Here is an 18,222-nt window from a genome sequence, read left to right as displayed (position 1 = left end):
CACTAAGGGGCAATTTTAGCATGGCCAATCCCCCTAACCTGCACATCTTTGGACTGTGGGAGGAAACCGGAGCACCCAGATGCACATATGGGGAGATGTGCAGACTCCGCACAGACTGTGACCCAAGCCGGAATCGAACCTGGGACCCTGGAGCTGTGAAGCAATTGTGCTATCCACAATGCTACCGTGCTGCCCTTACGATGTAATTATTTCTATCTCCGTAATCATCTTGGGCTTGGAAAGGGAAACTTGTATAATTTTCAGATAGAATAAAAGCGAAATACTGTGGGTGCTGGAATCTGAAAGAAAAATAGAAAATGCTAGAAAAACTGAGCAGGTCTGACCGCATCTGTGGAGAGAGAAACCAAGTTTTTTTTTAAATGGTCCAACATTTTTATTATTTCAAACCAAATTATTGGATTCCCAATGTTTACATCGGCTTCGGAGGGGGTCCACGTGGGAGGTTGGCGCCTGGCCTGAAACATGGTGGTGGAGTTCGATCCTTCCTGGCCTCTCATGAACGATTTCTCACCACTTTGCTATGAATAGCACAGCTGACACAGTCATGCAATTTCACGTACAGCTTGGGCAACACATAAGCATCAAAGACACTGGCCTCTGAAATATTCTCGAACTGCAGCAGCCTCCACAATGTTGCGGATGACAAATGTCTTAATCGCTTTGTCCTTGGGGATGCAACGGGCACAGTTTGTGCATCGAATGGGCTGGACATGGCCACGGCCCTTCTTGGCACGTCCGTTATTCCATCGCTTCTTAGTCATGTTCAGCACGCGTCCCAAAGAGGAGAGAAGCCAAGTTAACGTTTTGAGTCCGTATGACTTCTTCAAAGATCTGAAGAAGAATCATATGGACTCAAAACATTAATTCTATTTTCACTCCACAGTTTTCCAGCATTTTCTGTTTTTGTTTGTAATTTTCAAGTAGAACTGTTTTCACCAATTGGATATGTGCTAGCATGTTGTATTATGCACCAGCATTTTTAAAGAAAGTCATAGGTTCAACCTGAACTGTCAACAAGCATGCCTTTTCTTGGAAATCACATGATTTCAGAAATTTGATCAACATGGCCCTTAATGGGAGAGAGCTGTTTGTTTGAATTGAAATTATTTTAATTATTGGGAAAAATTAGTTCCTGGTGGTTTACTGGAAATAACCTGACAGAGGAGCTTAAGTTTTAGACCTATTGTTTTTGGACTCCGCTTTGGGGATTAAGCTGAGAAGGAATGTTGCACTGCCTTGCCCAAAATTTCCATGTGTGGTTTTCAACGTGCATTTGAAAACCTGCAAATCTGAGACGAGAAGAATTGATTCAGCTCTGTATTCTCCACGCCAAAACTCTGTTGGTGAGAACCTCCCAACATCTACTGGGATCATCTTCACACAAGGGAGCTCCAGATTGACGGCATAGAAACTTTATCCTTTATTCTATAAAGCCTATTCTCCAAGCCCATCTCTGCAATGTGTGCGTGCTGGTATATTTTTTTAAAGGGATAGATAATTATACTTCCATAGTACAATTGTGTGTTAACCTATTCTTGCATCTTGTTTTATAAAGTTTTGTTTCATAATAAATAAATCATTGAAAGAGGCTTGTTTAATTTTTGGGTCTAACAGTAACAAAGGTAAATAATTGGCAATATGGAGAGTGAATTAAACTTTTAGAATAATGACGAGACCTGTGGAATAGTGAGGCTAAACAAACTCATCCCAGTTGTAACAATTGAAATTAAACGTCTATACAGTGGAAACGTTGGTAGCCATTTTGTGAGAAGCCATGCTATATCCAGCACAAAGCAATAACTGTCCATCAGTGAATCAGAATATTTGTGCCCTGTATCCTCAATCCAGAACAATTTTTAGAGATGTGGAGGTGACAGCCAAGACCATCATTTGTTGCCCATCTCTAATGCCCTTGCACTCAGTGATTTGCCATGACAATTCAGGGGGAGTTAAGAGTCAGCCACGTTCCTGAAGTCATATGCAGGCCAGAGCAGATAAGGATGGCAGATTTCCTTCCCTAAAGGACATTATTGAACCAGAGGGGTTTTTACAACAATCACTGATCGTTCTCACAACAATCACTGATCGTTCTCATGGTCATCATTACTGAGACTAGCTTCATAATTTGCATTTATTCATTCAAGGGATGTGAGCTTCACTGGCTGGGCCAGCATTCATTGCACATCAATAATTGCCCTTGAGAAGATGGTGGTGAGCTGTTGCCTTGATCGGCTGCAGTCCAGTGGGTGGGTACACCCACAGAGCTGTTAGGGAGGGAGTCCGATGTTTTTGACCCAGCAGCAGTGAATGAATGGCAACATATTTCTCAATCAGGATGGGGAACCTCTAGGTGGTGGTGTTCCATGTAGCTGCTGCTCTTGTCCTAGATGGTAATGGTCGTTCCTGCAGTGCAACTTGTAGATGGCACACGCTGCTGTCATTGTGCATCGGTGGTGGAGGGAGTGAATGTTTGTAGAATGAATGGCAATCAAGCAGGTTGCGTTGTCTTGGGTGGTGTCAAGCATCTTGTTTTGTTGGAGGTGCACTCATCCAGGCAAGCGGAGACTATTCCTCAAATACTTGACTTTTGTCTTGCCGATAGTGGACAAGCTTCAGGGAGTCAGGAAGTGATTTACAGGATTCCTAGCCTCTGACCTGTTCTTATAATAATAATCTTTAATAGTGTCACAAGTAGGCTTCCGTTAACATTACAATGAAGTTACTGTGAAAATCCCCAAGTCGCCACACTCCGGCATCTGTTCGCGTACACTGAGGGAGAATTCAGAATGTCCAATTCACCTAATAAGCATGTCTTTTGGGACAGTGGGAGCAAACCGGAGCCCCCAGAGGAAACCCACGCAGAAACGGGGAGAATGTGCAGACTCCGCTCAGACAGTGACCCAAGCCAGCAATCAAACCCAGGTCTCTAGCGCTGTGAGGCAACAGTGCTAACCACTGTGCTAGCATGCCACCCCACAACCACTATCCACAGGATGTTGATGGTGGGTGATTTGTGATGGTAATACCATTGAGTATCATGGGGCTATGGTTAGCTTCTCTCTTGTAGGAGATGGGTATTGCTTGGTATATGTGTGGTGCAAATGTTATTTACTACTTGTCAGCCCTAGGCTGAATATTGTCCAGGTCTTGTTGCATTTTAACATGGACTGCTTAAGTATCTGAGGAGTCCCAAATGGTGCTGAACATCCCCACTTCTGGTCTTATGATGGAAGGAAGGTCATTGATGTAGCAGCTAAAGATGGTTGGGCTGAGGACACTCCCCTGAGGAATTCTAGATTTATTCATTGAATTTAAATTCCGCCAGCTGCCATGGTGGAATTTGAATCCAGACTATGATCCTGGGCCTCTAAATTACTAATCCAGTGACATTACCATTATGCCACCCTGTCCCCATTATGGTATTTATTATTTAATCCTGTTTTCTTTTTACTTCAACCTTTTTTTTTTTTTTGTTTTTAATTCCAATCCCTGAAATGCTTGCAAATCAGAAATTTTGCACTAAGCTTTATTTGTTTTAGAAAATGTGATCGTTTGCCAGTCCAATTTCTAATGATTAATTACCTCTTGGCAAATCAAGCATACGACTTTGTTGTGTTGAGCATCACAGAAAGCTATTGTGTTGTGAAATAAAATGCTGGAAATGCACCGCAGATCAGTTGACTCTAAAGAACAAAGATACGTTAACATCACCAGGTGATTACCTTCCATTAGAACTAAAAGAGGACGTGATGAGGAAGCATCTTAATAAGTTTGGGGGAATAAAGCAAGAAGAAAATGATAGATACTCTCATCGCAGAGACATATTGAGTTGATGACTTACATTCTGCTGAATATAAAGCTGTTGGATGTCATGAAAGCTCATCAGTGAAGCACATGTAGGTGAGGGAATAAAAGTTCAAGGCAGTGGCCAAAGCAAACAAAGGTGAAAGATGGAGAGAAAGAGAAAAACCCTGTAAGTATAGATTTGAAATTAAACACGATCTGAAAAGAAACAAGTCAGGTCAGTTCTATTCCCACCTCTTGAGCTCTACTGTGATCGTGTAAATCCACAACTCAATTATTAATTTTTTAAAATATAAATTTAGAGTACCCAATTCATTTTTTCCAATTGAGGGGCATTTTAGCGTGGCCAATCCACACATCAACCCTGCATATCTTTGGGTTGTAATGGCTCTTCCTTTCCCTGTCACACTAATTGACTGTGATTCAGGACAGGTTATATTATGTAGAAAGCCTCTTAGCCAATGAACTTTCTCTCCCCAACTTGGCTTTGTTAGGTTCTGTACAGGTTCTGTCTGATGAATGGCTGTTCAGTGCATCCTACGCATGAAATAAACCCATAGAACTGCAAAGCATATACAGCTCAAAAACAGGCTATTGGGACCAACGAGTCCATGATGGCATTTGTGCTCCACTCAAACTTCCTCTCACCTTTCCTCGGACAACTCTATGAGCAAACTCTTTATCTTATTCTCATTCATGCTTTTCTATTCTCCTTCAATGCATCAATGAACTGGACTTTTTTTTAAAATAATCTATAGGTTGCCGATGTTCTGCAGTTCTCCTTAGAAGCAGGAGGCCTTCTTCCCAGCTGTGTCAGTACGTTGGCAGAAAGCCTGGTATGCCATCTCTGCCTCCCCCCAACAAAAGCCCTGTTCCTGCAACGCAGTGCACGTGCAGTCAAGGTATTTGGCAACAGTTTGGATAGAGTGTGTAATACTGACATAGGTTGTCTCTATTGAATATAATCATCTATAATTCAGTGCCGATGGATTGTTTGAAATATAGAAATGCAGCACAGAAGGAGACTACTCAACCCATCATGCCTGTGCTAACTCTTTGAAAGATCCCTCTCCCGCTCCCCAGCTTTCCTACCTCCCTCGCCTGTAAATACCGGAACCCATTCCCAGCGGGCAACTCCAATTCCTCCTCCAAGCTCGAGAAGCTGCCCCCAACGAATAGGTACCCAAACCTCTCAATCGGTGCCCAAACTGAGGCCCCCTCCAGCCTCTGGTGACATCAGATGCTGCTGCAACTGTCCCCCACATCCTCGGGGCCGCCACCACTACCGGGCTTGTAGAGTACCTGGCCGGTGAGAACAGCAGAGGGGCCGTCAACCGTGCCCCTAAACTCGAGTCCTTACAAAATGCTGCCTCCATCCGCTCCCACACCGACCCCTCCCCCACTACAGTTTCTTCCCTCTAATTTGGGAGTGCACATTTTCCTCTCACCGACATCTCCAACTGGGCCGTCCACACTTGTCTTCTCACTCAGCACACTGAGTGTCATACCAATACATTGCACAGCACCGAGGACCCAGATTTGATCCTGGCCCCGAGTCACTGACCATGTCGAATTTGCACATTTGGGTGTGGACCAAGTATATCATTATTGTTTGTTCCATTCTGGCTGACTACAGCACTGTTACTGAATATTGAGCTGCACTTGGGACAATGCAGTATGGTACATGTTTAGTGATTTAGTGAAGTTGGAATATATGAAACTCAAAAGGTCTATGTAGGGGGAATCTCTGAAAGACATTCAGGGGAACAGATAAGTTATTTAACTTTGGGCCCAACTTGAAATCACTTTGAAGAGAAACCAATGGCTGTCATGATTCATTTATCACTTTTTCTCTCATTGTCTGTCTTTGGTGTTCAGGTTAACCCAAAGGTGTGGACCTGCCGTCCACTCCCTGCAGGCTTGATGCAGAGAGCGGGATTGGATGTGATGTATCTGCTTTCGCTCCGTTCCGCCCTGATGGACAAGTTAATGGTGGATTTCACAACTCAGGTGGACAACTACCTGAGCATGTACAGAAATATGCCCTGCATCAACCTGGGAAGTGCTGAGGTAAGAACTGCTTGGCAATTAGGAAGATGTTTCCTAAAATTCCTTCATGTGTTATCTTCTGCTTTTTTTGTCTCTCCGTGCCACAAGCAGCCAGTTTTACTCTGAAATGGGCTGCTTGGACTGAGCAAGCACCTCAAGAATGAGTGTCAAATTGATTATTCTCCCCATGGCAGCAGATGAGGTTGCGATCTACACAATTGGAAAGCCAAGATGTTGCAATTGCCCTTAAGAATTCAAAGATGTGTAGGTTAGGTGGGGTTATGGGGATAGGGCGGGGAAGTGAAACTCGGTAGAATGCTCTTTCAGAGGGTTGGTGCAGACTCGATGGGCCGGATGGCCTCCTGCACTGTAGGAATTCTACAATTCTATTCTATGGTAACCATACATTCATGTAAATGAGAATGTGCAGCTGGCTGCCTGCAAGCATCTCCAGCTTTGCGGAATTTCTGTAATGCCAGAAATCACAAAGAAGCAGCCAGCTTACCCAACATTTTCAGGTTGGGGGGCCCCATTTCAATTTTTTTCTCACTTCGGGGATCAAATTTTGGTAAGATCAGGTTTCATACGGCATTCAGCATGAATTTCAAAATTATCACTGTCAAAGCAATTAATTTTCAATAAAGAGTAATTAATAAAAATGCCCGTTCATCAATGAAACATTTTTTTGCCTTTTCGCTTAAGAAGCAGAGCTATGAGAAACAGACCCGCCTGGTCCCAGGGTTACCAAGGAACCCTTAGCTAAAGAGTTGGGTTTGAAAATCACTTGACTTTGCATTTGGCTGTGGTGCTGCACACTTTGTACTGGCCTCAGTAGAATTTGTATAAATGCAGGTGTCAGTAGTGGGTTGCCTTTACGATCTGCATTGTGGATAGGTTTTTGGGGGAGGGAGGATGAAAAAGAAATGGTGTTCATTTGAGACTCCTAAGTCTTGGGGTTCTCGCTCACACACACACACACACACACACACACACACACACATGCTCACACACGTGCATTCCCCATGGAGTTTGGACGCTACTGCAGGAGGTGGTGACCAGGCCCGCTTCTTATTTGACGGGCCACCCCAACCTTCGGCTGCTCAGCTGGCCGCCCCAACCTCCTCCCCTTTGCTGGATACTTGTTGCTTACTATTTGCCACCCTGCCACTTCTCTCCTGAGTCCTTGCTTGCCCTATTATTCCCCCAGGTTTTCCTTGTGTCCTGCCCACTTGCTCCCCCATCATGGCCATGTACTCCTTCAGGGGCTGGCATCTGCATTCAGAGTGCGCTCACTCTGAAAACAATGGGGTGGCCAATCACGTTCACAATACTCATTGCCCAATCAAAGACTGATTCTCTTCTGAATTTGTTGCTGATAGGTGAACCTGTCAACTGCAAACTCTGGAAAGAATCCTTTTATGATTGCAGAAGCTGATCCTTGCAGATCTTTAGTTCAACGTATCCATAATTTGACAACTGAGTCTACGGGCCGAATTCTCCATCCTGCCAGATTTCTGGCTCAGCATGCCGGTGGGACACTCCGTTTCACCGGAATGGGGTTTCCCGTTGTGGGACAGCCCCACGCCGTCGGGAACCCCCCGGGCTGCCAGCAATATGGAGCATCCCAACAGTGGAGAATCCAGCTCAGGGGCTTTGGAGGCGTTTGGACAAGCCTGCACTAAATTGACACCCAAGTGGCTCCACTTTAAGCTAAGCTTTGGAAAACTTCATAAACCATATTACCTGTACTAGACATTACTTGATTTTCTGCCATGCTTGATATTCATGTGTTTATCATAGAAATTGCTGGCTTGCTGTGCATTGTCAATCAGCATTCAGAAGAATGAGGTAGGTTGACTGTGGGCAGCACGGTAGCATAGTGGTTAGCACAATTGCTTCACAGCTCCAGGGTCCCAGGTTTGATTCCCAGCTTGGGTCACTGTCTGTGCGGAGTCTGCATGTTCTCCCCGTGTGTGCGTGGGTTTCCTCCGGATGCTCAGGTTTCCTCCCACTGTCCAAAGATGGGCAGGTTAGGTGGATTGGCCATGATAAATTGCCCATAGTGTCCAAAATTGCCCTTAGTGTTGGGTGGGGTTACTGGGTTATGGGGATAGGGTGGAGGTGTGGGCTGGGTAGGGTGCTCTTTCCAAGAGCCGGTGCAGACTCGATGGGCCGAATGGCCTCCTTCTGCACTAAATTCTATGACTGTTGCAGGTGTCACCCAGTGATCTGATAATTGACCTATTTATTTCCAGCCATTTATTTCTTTAAAATTTCCAGCATCTGCCAAACTCCATCCTGCCAAGCAGCCCTCCAACTGGATGCTTGAAGTGGATACTTGATGAGTTTTTTATTTGTGGTCACCGTTAAAAAGAAAATGTAAATTATGCATGTTAGCACACACTCCTTCATCAACCTGTTAAACTAGTTGGAACATTTTCACCAGCCATTTTACTCTTTCCTCCCAGTCAGCACTGAATTACTCGTTAGTGAACAGTATTCCGAAAAATTGGTTATGTTTAAAATTAGTCTCCCAGGACTTGCTGGTGGCGCAGTGGTTAGCACTGTTGCCTCATGGCGCTGAGGCCCGGGTCACGGTCTGTGTGGCGTTTGCACATTCTCCCCGTGTCTGCGTGGATCTCACCCCCACAACCCAAAGATGTGCAGAGTAGGTGGATTGGCCACGCTAAATTGCCCCTTAATTGGGGAAAAAAAAGAATTGGATACTCTAAATTTATCATTTTTAAGTTAGTCTCTCACCAATTTTGTCATCTTGGTGTGCATCATGGTTTTGCTGGAAAAAAAATTGAATGATCTTTTCATCCACATTACTGTACTGAAGAAAAAATTAAAGAAATTGAACATTTTTGTGAGGGTGGGGAGAGGGTTCATACAATGAGGGCTCACCTATTGGAGTAAGCATTAGCATTGAGGAAAATGTCAAAAGCTTTTATTTAAAAATGACTGTCAGGAAAACTAAGCTGTATTCTTAAAAAGCAAATTCGTTGAGGTCACAAACATCCCTCACCTTTTCTCAAACCCCCTGCAGAGCCCCTTAACTCCCACTTTATATTTTCCAACCGCAGGAAGTCGTACAGGTCACCCAACCAAGCCGCTACCCCTGGTGGCCATGTTAACCGCCACTCCAGTAAAATTCGCCGCCATGCAATCAGAGAGGCGAAGGCCATGACATCGGCCTTCTTCCCCACCGTGAGATCCGGCTTCTCTGAAACACCAAAGGATGGTCCACCTCCTCCTCCTCCGCTATCCTGGCTAAGACCGTGAACACTCACGAACAGAATCTTCCCAATTTTTTTGCAACCCCAAAACATGTGCACCTGATTCACTGGCCCCCGTCCACACCTCTCTGACTCATCTGCAACCCCCTCAAAGAACCCACTCATTCTTGCCCGAGTCATATGCACCCTGTGCAGCACCTTAAACTATATCAGGTTCATCTTTACACAAGAGGAGGTCCCGTTTACCCTACGCAGTTCCTCGCTCCTGCTCCCCAATTGAACTCCCCTCCCAGCTCCACTTCCGATTTCCCCTTGATCGTCACCACCCGCTCGCCTCCCTACTCCCCCAGCCACTTGTATATATCGCCAATTCTTCCCTCTTCCACATCCGGAAGCAGCAGTCGTTCCAGCAGGGTGTATCCCATCAACCTAGGAAACCCCCTCCAGACCTTTCGAGCAAAGTCCCTAACCTGCTGATACCTGAACTCACTCCCCCTCAGCAGCTCTAGCCTCTCCCCAGCTTCTCCAGACTGACGAGCCCTTCCTCCAAATACAGACCAGCCCCACTTTCCTCCACATCTTGAATACACTATCCATCCCCTCCCTGGCTCAAACCCATGATTCTCGCACAGGGGCGTTGACACTGACATCCCATCCACCCTAAATGACTCCTCAACTGATTCCATATCTTCACTGTGGACTGCACCACCAGGCTTCCTGAATACCTACTCTGAGCTATTGGCAATACTGCTGTCACCATAGCCCTCAAACTGGACCCCTTACAAATGTTACCTTTTTTGCTTGCTATAAATATAGCAGTCAATAAGGTTGCCCTTTTATCTAGAAAGTGATATGATATGCTCTGAGTCGCCAGTTATCAAATGATACCGCCACAAGGTTCAACCGGGTATCGATCAAAGAGCCAAACAACCAGTTAGTTAGTTCAAGATCAATGGTACTTTATTTACACACAAGATTAACTTACGCATGCAACATAAACACTATGAGCTAAACTACACCTAACAACTATGATAACCTGTACTTAACTTCAGGCACCCGGCTTGGGTCAGAGGAACAGTGGCCTGTGTCCGATATCTGGATCTACTGGGTCTGGACAAGTAACTGCTGTTCAGCTGGCTCATCCGTCTGGTAGTGAGCATTGAACTTGAACTTACTTCTGGTGGTGCTGCAGTTGGAGATGGACGTTGCCGGAGCGCGAGGTCCAAAAGAGATCAAACACATGGCAGTGTCTCTCTTTATCCTTTGGGGGGTTTTGTGCTCTTCTGGACGGTCCTTGGGTTTGGACCCAATTAATTAGGCAGATCTCGATCACTGCCTTCGATCTGAGCCAATGAAGGTGCGGGTGACTTGATGGCTGGGCGTGTCCTAAGCGGTCATTGACCTTGCTGTTTATGCTTCCTGAGTAAAGGGAGTGGCGCCGAAATGTCTGGGATTGTATCGGTTACCTGAGTATCAGTCCTTTGTCTCATGGAGATGGGCCATTAAAATGTTAATCGGTTGGAGGTTTCGATGCTGTCTGGATTCTCTGCTCACGAATATACATGCAGGTTCTGTGTCTGCCTGAATCTTACATTGTCCATATTTCCCTTTGGGCTTTGCAAACGTCCATGTTTCCTGTTGTAAGTGGCCATCCCAGATGCCTACATAAGATTCCTCCTCCATCCTTGATTCCATATCTTCACCATGGACTGCACCACCGGGCTTCCTGAATACCTAGCCGGAGCCATTGGCAATGCTGCCGTCACCACAGCCCTTAAGCTGTACCCCTTACAGGATTCCTCCTGCATCCTAACCCACTCTACCCCTTCTCCTTCCCACCACTGCCACACCTTGTCCACATTCGCCGCCCAATAATAATCAAGCAAGTTGGGAAACGCCAACCCCCCCTGCTGCCTCTGCCTCTGTAGCAGGGTCCCCCCACCCTTGGCACCTTCCCCGCCCATACAAAGTCCGAAATGATCGTGTCCACTTTCCAAAAAAAGGCTTTTGGTCTAAAGATCGGGAGAGCCAGAAAAATAAAAGAAATTTGGCAAAATATTCATTTTCACCTCTTGGACCCTCTCCGCAAAGTTAAGTGCAGTGTATCCCACCTCTTAAGATCTTCCCTTGCCTCCTCCACCAGCATTGTTAAGTTCCACTTATGGAGCCTCATCCATTCCCTCGCTACCTAAATCCCCAAAAGCCTGGACCTATCCCTCGCTACTGTAAATTAGCCCACTGTCCCAGCTCATTCACCGGGAAAACCTCGCTTTTCCCTACATTCAGTTTGTACCCCGAGAACCCTCCAAACCTCCCAGCAGGCCCATAATCCTTCCCATACTCTCCAACGGAGCCAGAACATACAGCAAGAGATCATCGGCATAGAGCGACACCCGTGTCCCCTCATAATCCCCACCACTCTGCCGACCCCCTTAGAGCCATCGTCAACGGCTCTATGGCCAGCACAAACAGCAATGGGCACCCCTGCCTCGTACCCCTCTGTAAGTCAAAGCTTCGTGAGCTCATATCATTCGTCCTCACACACCCTTGGTGCCACATACAGCAACCACGCCCATGCCACAAATTTCAGCTCCTCCAATGCCTGCCTCTTTGCTTCCTGGGGAAATTCCAGCTCGTCCAGAAACCGCCCAATGTCCCCCTCCTCTCCCCCTTAGTCCACCTCATAAAGTCCCTGGTAGTACTCCCTAAACGCCCCATTTATCTTCCCTGGCTCTGACACCACATCCCCGGTCCCAGTCCATATCTTCAATATTTCCCTGGACACAGCCTGCCCCCACAGCTGGTGCGCCAGCATGCGGCTCGCCTTCTCCTCATACTGCCATTGCATCCCTCTTGCCCTACTGCCCTCCCCATTGTCAGCCTGTCAAACTGCCCCTACAACCTTTTCCTCCTTGCCAATCCCTCCGCAGTGGGCACCCTTGAATATTCCTGTCCACCTCTACTATCTCGTTCATGAGACGGTCATGTTCCTCCCTCCTTTCCCTATGCGCCGAGCCTTAAACAAAATAATTTACCCTCGGACCACTGCCTTCGGAGCTTCTAAAAAAAAATGGCCGCCGACACCTCCCCATTCTGATTTAACCCCACATACTCCTTAATCGCCGCCCGCATCTTATCACAAAACCTCCATCTGCCAACAGCCCCGAGTCAAACCTCCACCCTGGCCTCGGCTCTCGTCCTGATCTAAACCGAATCTCAACCCAGTGGGGCGTATGGTCCGAGATAACTATCCCCACATACTCTGCCCCCTCCACTCCAACTCACTACAAAGTAATCAATCCTTGAATACACCTTATAGACGTGTGGAAAAAAAAATGAATACTCCCCTCTGGGTTCTGAAAGCCCCATGGATCCACCATACCCATCCTCTCCATAAACCCACCCAGCTCCTTTGCCATTTGTACCCTACCAAATGAACTGTGGCTCCACCTATCCACCCTTGGCTCTAGGACACAGTTAAAATCTCCTCCCATGGTCAACTGGTGCGTGGCCAAATCCGGGACCACTGCCAGCAATCCCCTCATCCCAATTTGGGGCATACACATTTACCAGCACCACCGGTGCCCCTTCCGATACCCCACTCACAATCACATATCTCCCACCCAGATCCCTCACCACCTCATTCGCAAATCCCATTTTTTTTTTGTCATTAAAATCACCACTTCCCTCGATTTCGAATCAAATCCCAAGTGGGAAAACCTGCTCAACCCACCCCTTCCTTAACCTAACTTGGTCCTTCACACGGAGGTGCGTCTCCTGCAGAAAGACCACCCTGCTTTCAAGCTCCTGAGGTGCGCGAACACCCACGACCCTTTAACCGGCTGATTCAGTCCCCGGACGTTCCACGTTACCAGCTTTACCGGAGGCTTATGCCTCCCATCCCCTCTACCGTCCGTCATCTTCCCCACTTAAATCCTGCCCCTTAATTCCACCCTATACCGAGCCCATCCCAGATGGCCCCTTTCTCCACCCCTGACCATGTTATCTCTCCCCCCCCTGCCATGACGTAACAACCGCCCCCCGCCCCCCCCCCCCCCCCCCCCCGCCCCCCCGGCCACCCCTCTCTGCTTTCTCTCCCACCACCTCACTCCCGTTCACCTGACAGCTCGGCAGCTCCTGCCCAAAACCACCTCCCAATGACTTCCCCCTACCCCCCACCACCACTCAGCTCAAGGAGGAAGGTTCCCTGCTGACCTTACCCTCTCCTAAACAAAGACTTCTCCTGAACTACAGGTAGCCTTCTCCAAAAGCAAACAAACAGTCACATAAAACGGGAGGGGGGGATGGAAACATCCATCCCGACTTAACCTTTCACCCCTATATCCCAACAGTAAACAGCAACCCCCCCCCACAAAAAACAGAAGAAAATCCCCCAATCCCTACCCCACTTCAAACATGCTCCCAACCATTACAAAGTGCCCGCACCCCGGTTCCCAAGCATTGTCCGCTCAGTTCTGCCCCAGTTTATGCTCCTTAATGACGTCTTCGGCTACAAAATAATACTCCCGGCCTCCGAACGTCACTCATAATTTCGCTGGGTAGAGCACCCCAAACCTGATTTGCAGCCGGTGCAGCAGCGCCTTGGCCTTGTTGAAACCTGCCCGCTGCTTTGCCAATTCGGCTCCGATGTCTTGATAAATTCAGACTTTATTCACCTCCCTGTCGCAGGTACGCTTCTCCCTGGCCCAATGCAAAATCCTCTTTCTCCACAAATTTGTGGAATCTCACGACCACCGCCCATGGCGGCTCCCCAGCTCTAGGCTTCTGTCTCAGGAACCTATGCGCTTGGTCCACTTCAGGGGCCTTATCTATCACTCTTTCCGCCACCAGCCCCGCCAGCATCTTCGAGACGTACCTCGTGGCATTCACACCTTCCACTCCCCCAGGCACTATTCGCAGATTCTGCCATCTCGAGGTATTCTCCTGCTCCTCCACCTTTGCCCTCAACATTTTACAGAGATCTCCTAGGAGCCCCACCTTCACCTCCAGAGCCATCACACGATCGCTGTGGTCTGAGATCACTCCTTTGATCTCCTAAATCTGCCACCCCTGCACTTCCAAACACTTCTCCACCCGTTCCAACAAACTCTTCAGGGGTGCCACAGCTCCTTTGATGGCTTCAAGCAATTCTCCTGCATTTCCTTTCCTTTGCTGACAGAATTTCTCCTTAATAAAAGACAACAACTGCTCCATCTGGGGCCTTTCAGCTTGCATCAGCCCTTTCCCCGCTTCCTTGCTTACACTGGCTGCTGCTGCAGTATAGGCCTGCTCCAACTCTTTAGCCTGGTCTCTCACTGTCTTCTGCTGGGTTTGATAACCAGCAGACGTACACTCCTGGGGAAAACTGCTCCTTCACCTACGCCTTTCATCAAAGTTCCACCCAGTCTCCGGTTAAAAAGAGCTCTTTTCTGTGCCTTCAAGCAGGAGCCGCCTTGTGTATGACCACTCACACCATGGCTACCACCAGAAGTGAATTTGGGATTAATATACTCCATTGTAATTCAGATGAAGCCCACCATTAGGAGCTTTATGTTATTGCAGCTAGTAAAATCCCATGGTAACATAAAAAAAGGACTTCCATTTTTGTAGGACGTTTCATGTTCCAAAGTTCTTTAGTAATGTTGAAGTGTAATCACTGTTATAATGCAGGAAACCCAGCAATCGATTTCACACAGCAAGCTTCCTCAAACAGCAATCTTAACAATGAGCCAATGAATTGTAATGTTGATTGAGGGATAAAGATCAGTCAAGAAACTGGGAATAACTCCCATGTTCTTGCTCAAAATGTCAAAGGATCATCCACCCGAAAAGCAGGTAGTTCTTTGGTTTAATGGCTCATCCAAAAAACTAGCAATGTCAACAGTGCAGTGCTCTCTCAATACTGCACTGGAGTGTCGGCCTTTATTTTTTGTGTGATCAAATCCTGGAGCGAAATGCAAACTCACAACCTTCTGACTCAGAGGTGAGAATGCTACCAACTGAGCCATGGCTGCCATGAAATTGGAGAGTTTAACAAAAAGAAATGCAGTGATTATTTTGCTTCTGATTATAAATAGGCACTGCTCAAGTATCAGTGGGAAGGTCTGAAGCCAGCATGCATTTTTCCCATGAAGCAATTAAACTCCCGAGACTGGAGATATATAGAGAACAAGTATAGATTGCTGTACATCTTCCCAGCCAAATCTGTATCAACGTTATGACTCAAAATAGTCACCGGCTTATACAATGTTTTTAGCCTGTATTGATGAGATGAACATTTCCTCTCCATGGTATATAATAGTCTCTTGGGAAAAGAGATCTGATAGTTTTACACAGTTGGCAAGGGATACAATCATGAAAAAAAAATGAAAATCGCTTATTGTCACAAGTAGGCTTCAAATGAAGTTACTGTGAAAAGCCCCTAGTCGCCACATTCCGGCGCCTGTTCGGGGAGGCTGTTACGGGAATTGAACCGTGCTGCTGGCCTGCCTTGGTCTGCTTTCAAAGCCAGCGATTTAGCCCTGTGCTAAACAGCCCCACAGTACACAATCACAATCATAGCACACAACTTCATTAAATTCTCAGTTTCCTATGTGAAAGCTGCAAGAACAACTGCTATGGGAAACATCCCATTGTAGTATTCACGTTGGAGTTCATGCAATGGGTGTGGCAAGAGTGAGCATCATACTATCTCCAATGTTTCTGGGAATGTTTAGTGGTAATATGAAACTGAAAAAGAAATTGAGGTCCAAATGAAAGGGTGAGAGTTAGGGAAGAATGCTATTTAATAGACTAGACAGTATAGTCCATGTTTTTCTTATGTTCCTTTTAAGTTTCAATTAGTTATAATTTTTTTTTTAACTCAACTTCAGGCCCTCTTAATTAAAAAAAAATTTTAAATTTAGAGTACCCAATTCATTTTTTTTTTTCAATTAAGGGGCAATTTAGCGTGGCCAATCCACCTAAACTGCACATCTTTTGGGTTGTGGGGGTGAAACCCATGCAAACACTGGGAGAATGCAAACTCCACACGGACAGTGACCCAGAGCCGGGATCGAAGAGCTGGGACCTCGGCGCGTGAGGCCGCAGTGCTAACCCACTGCGCCACCATGCTGCCCAAGGCCCTTTTACAGATGCCATAATATTGTCATTTTATGGTCTCCTGAAATCCATGCATACAAATGCTGGCAAAATCAATTGAAGAGTAACTCTTGTGATTGAAGATCTAGGTAATAAGATGACAAATAGGAGCAGGAGTTGGTTATCTACAATTATGCTGCTGATTACCCAAAGGAATGCCCTGTTTCAGGCTACCAGATCTGCCTTTATTCCTTTTTTTACAATTGAGTGGCTCAGCGGGCCACTCCAGAGCGCATTGCAATTCCTCCATGTAGTGTGAAACTGGAGTCATGTTATGTGTCAAAATAGGTGGAGGTGGCAGGTCTCCCAATCTGTTAACACTTGATTCAGATTTCAGTTTATGTTGTTGTCCGTGTAGATTATTCAAATCTCTATGTATTTTATTACTTGCCAGAATTATTTAATGGAGCTTCCATATGAATTGAAGGAGTTAACTGTTATTCAGAGGCTAAGAAGAGAGGATGCTCTGAAAAATTATAAAGTGGATGAGAATGGCCTTCTGGTGAGACCTTGCCCTCAATCTGAGAAAATTCCTGAGATGAAAGGAAGGGTAGTAAACATAGATGACATTCCAGAGCTTGAAGCTACTGACCCTTCAGGGGAAAATGTATTAGAAATGCAGAATGAAGATATTCCATTGCTTGAGCCAAGCCCAGATTGTGGTGAAGACCGTTGTCCTCCCCTGGAGGAAGTCAGCCGTTCAACATTCTAACTGACAAAATTCCCGACTGCCAGTGCCCACTTTGCGCAGAAATCAACTGACTGATCCCAGAGATGGTTGAGCTGAATGCTATTCTCATTGTGGAGGTAATCAAACATTTTTCAACTTAGTTTTGCTGTCTCAGGTGTATTTCTGCCTCACATCCAAGATCTTTAGACAAAACCAAGATCTGTTCTGCAGACAGCATCTTTCAAACCAGTTTCTATCCTACTTTTCAGATAGGAGACTCTTTCAGAAGACTTTGTGTTCTACATTGCGGCCAGAGCCTGCTTCAGTTTAAAGCGGCTTCAGCGTAGCTGAGTGGTTTGATGCTCCTTGGGCTGTATATGAACTGATGATTTAGGTTTCCCACACGGGGTGCCAACTGAAGGTCAGACACATGATTCATGGTGAGGGAAATGAAAGAACAAGTCACCATCATCCGAACCTGGGGTTGAGATCTGGATCCAGACTCCCAGTTGATTACCTTAGCTAGACATCAATGTAAAGAAAAAAATTACTTGATTTTGAAATAGTAGCAGTACATCACCAGTCAATGACTGCACTAATGACACATCTGTATATGGACTCATTGTATTGTCTCATACACTTCCAGGATATTGTATTTTTAATGCTGCTCTCTGATTTATGACATTTTTGTTTACTTTTTTTTTAAATTCAGAGCTCTGAAGGCGACACGGTAGCACAGTGGTTAGCACCGTTGCTTCGCAGCACCAGAGTCCCAGGTTCGATTCCCGGCTTAAGGTTACTGTCTGTGTGGAGTCTGCACGTTCTCCTCGTGTCTGCGTGGGTTTCCTCCGGGTGCTCCGGTTTCCTCCCACAAGTCCCGAAAGACGTGCTTGTTAGGTGAATTGGACATTCTGAATTCACCCGAACAGGTGCCGGAATGTGGCGACTAGGGGTTTTTCACAGTAACTTCATTGCAGTGTTAATGTAAGCCTACTTGAGACAATAATAAAGGATATTATTATCATTAAGTCTGTCTTCTTTCCTAAAGAAATGATTTATTCATGTATAAACCAAATGTACATTCTAAAGAGTTATTGAGCAAGTAATGTTTACCAACCTCTCCATGTTTTGAAATCTCCAGGCTCGCAACTGTTAGAACGAGGGTGGCAGTACGGTGGCGCAGTGGTTAGCACTGCTGTCTCATAACGCCCAAGTCCCAGGTTCGATCTCTGCTCAGGGTCACTGTCCATGTGGAGTTTGCACATCCCGTGTTTGCGTGGGTTTCACCCCCACAACTCA

The 18,222-nt window shown here is 46.2% G+C and overlaps 1 protein-coding gene and 1 pseudogene across 4 annotated transcripts in view; one reads left to right on the top strand and one right to left on the bottom strand.

The window, feature by feature from the left end:
• The window catches only part of exd1 (exonuclease 3'-5' domain containing 1), an 86,043-nt gene extending 68,277 nt beyond the window's left edge, over positions 1-17,766 (top strand). For 3 of the 4 annotated variants that reach the window (XM_072486812.1, XM_072486835.1, XM_072486826.1), the window contains 3 exons: positions 4,584-4,727; positions 5,704-5,895; positions 16,648-17,766. In XM_072486812.1, the coding sequence (XP_072342913.1) occupies positions 4,584-4,727; positions 5,704-5,895; positions 16,648-16,965 (654 nt within the window). In that variant the 3' untranslated portion in view covers positions 16,966-17,766. The remainder of the gene's footprint in view (positions 1-4,583; positions 4,728-5,703; positions 5,896-16,647) is intronic. The other variant, XR_011937453.1, reaches the window with a different exon arrangement.
• On the bottom strand, positions 370-805 carry LOC140407877 (small ribosomal subunit protein eS26 pseudogene; annotated as a pseudogene).
• Positions 17,767-18,222: the final 456 nt, after the last annotated feature.

Source organism: Scyliorhinus torazame, chromosome 2, assembly GCF_047496885.1.
Source record: "Scyliorhinus torazame isolate Kashiwa2021f chromosome 2, sScyTor2.1, whole genome shotgun sequence".
Taxonomy (NCBI): Eukaryota; Metazoa; Chordata; class Chondrichthyes; order Carcharhiniformes; family Scyliorhinidae; genus Scyliorhinus; species Scyliorhinus torazame.
Note: the sequence above shows the minus strand (reverse complement) of the source record. Positions and strands in the feature narration are given on the sequence as shown.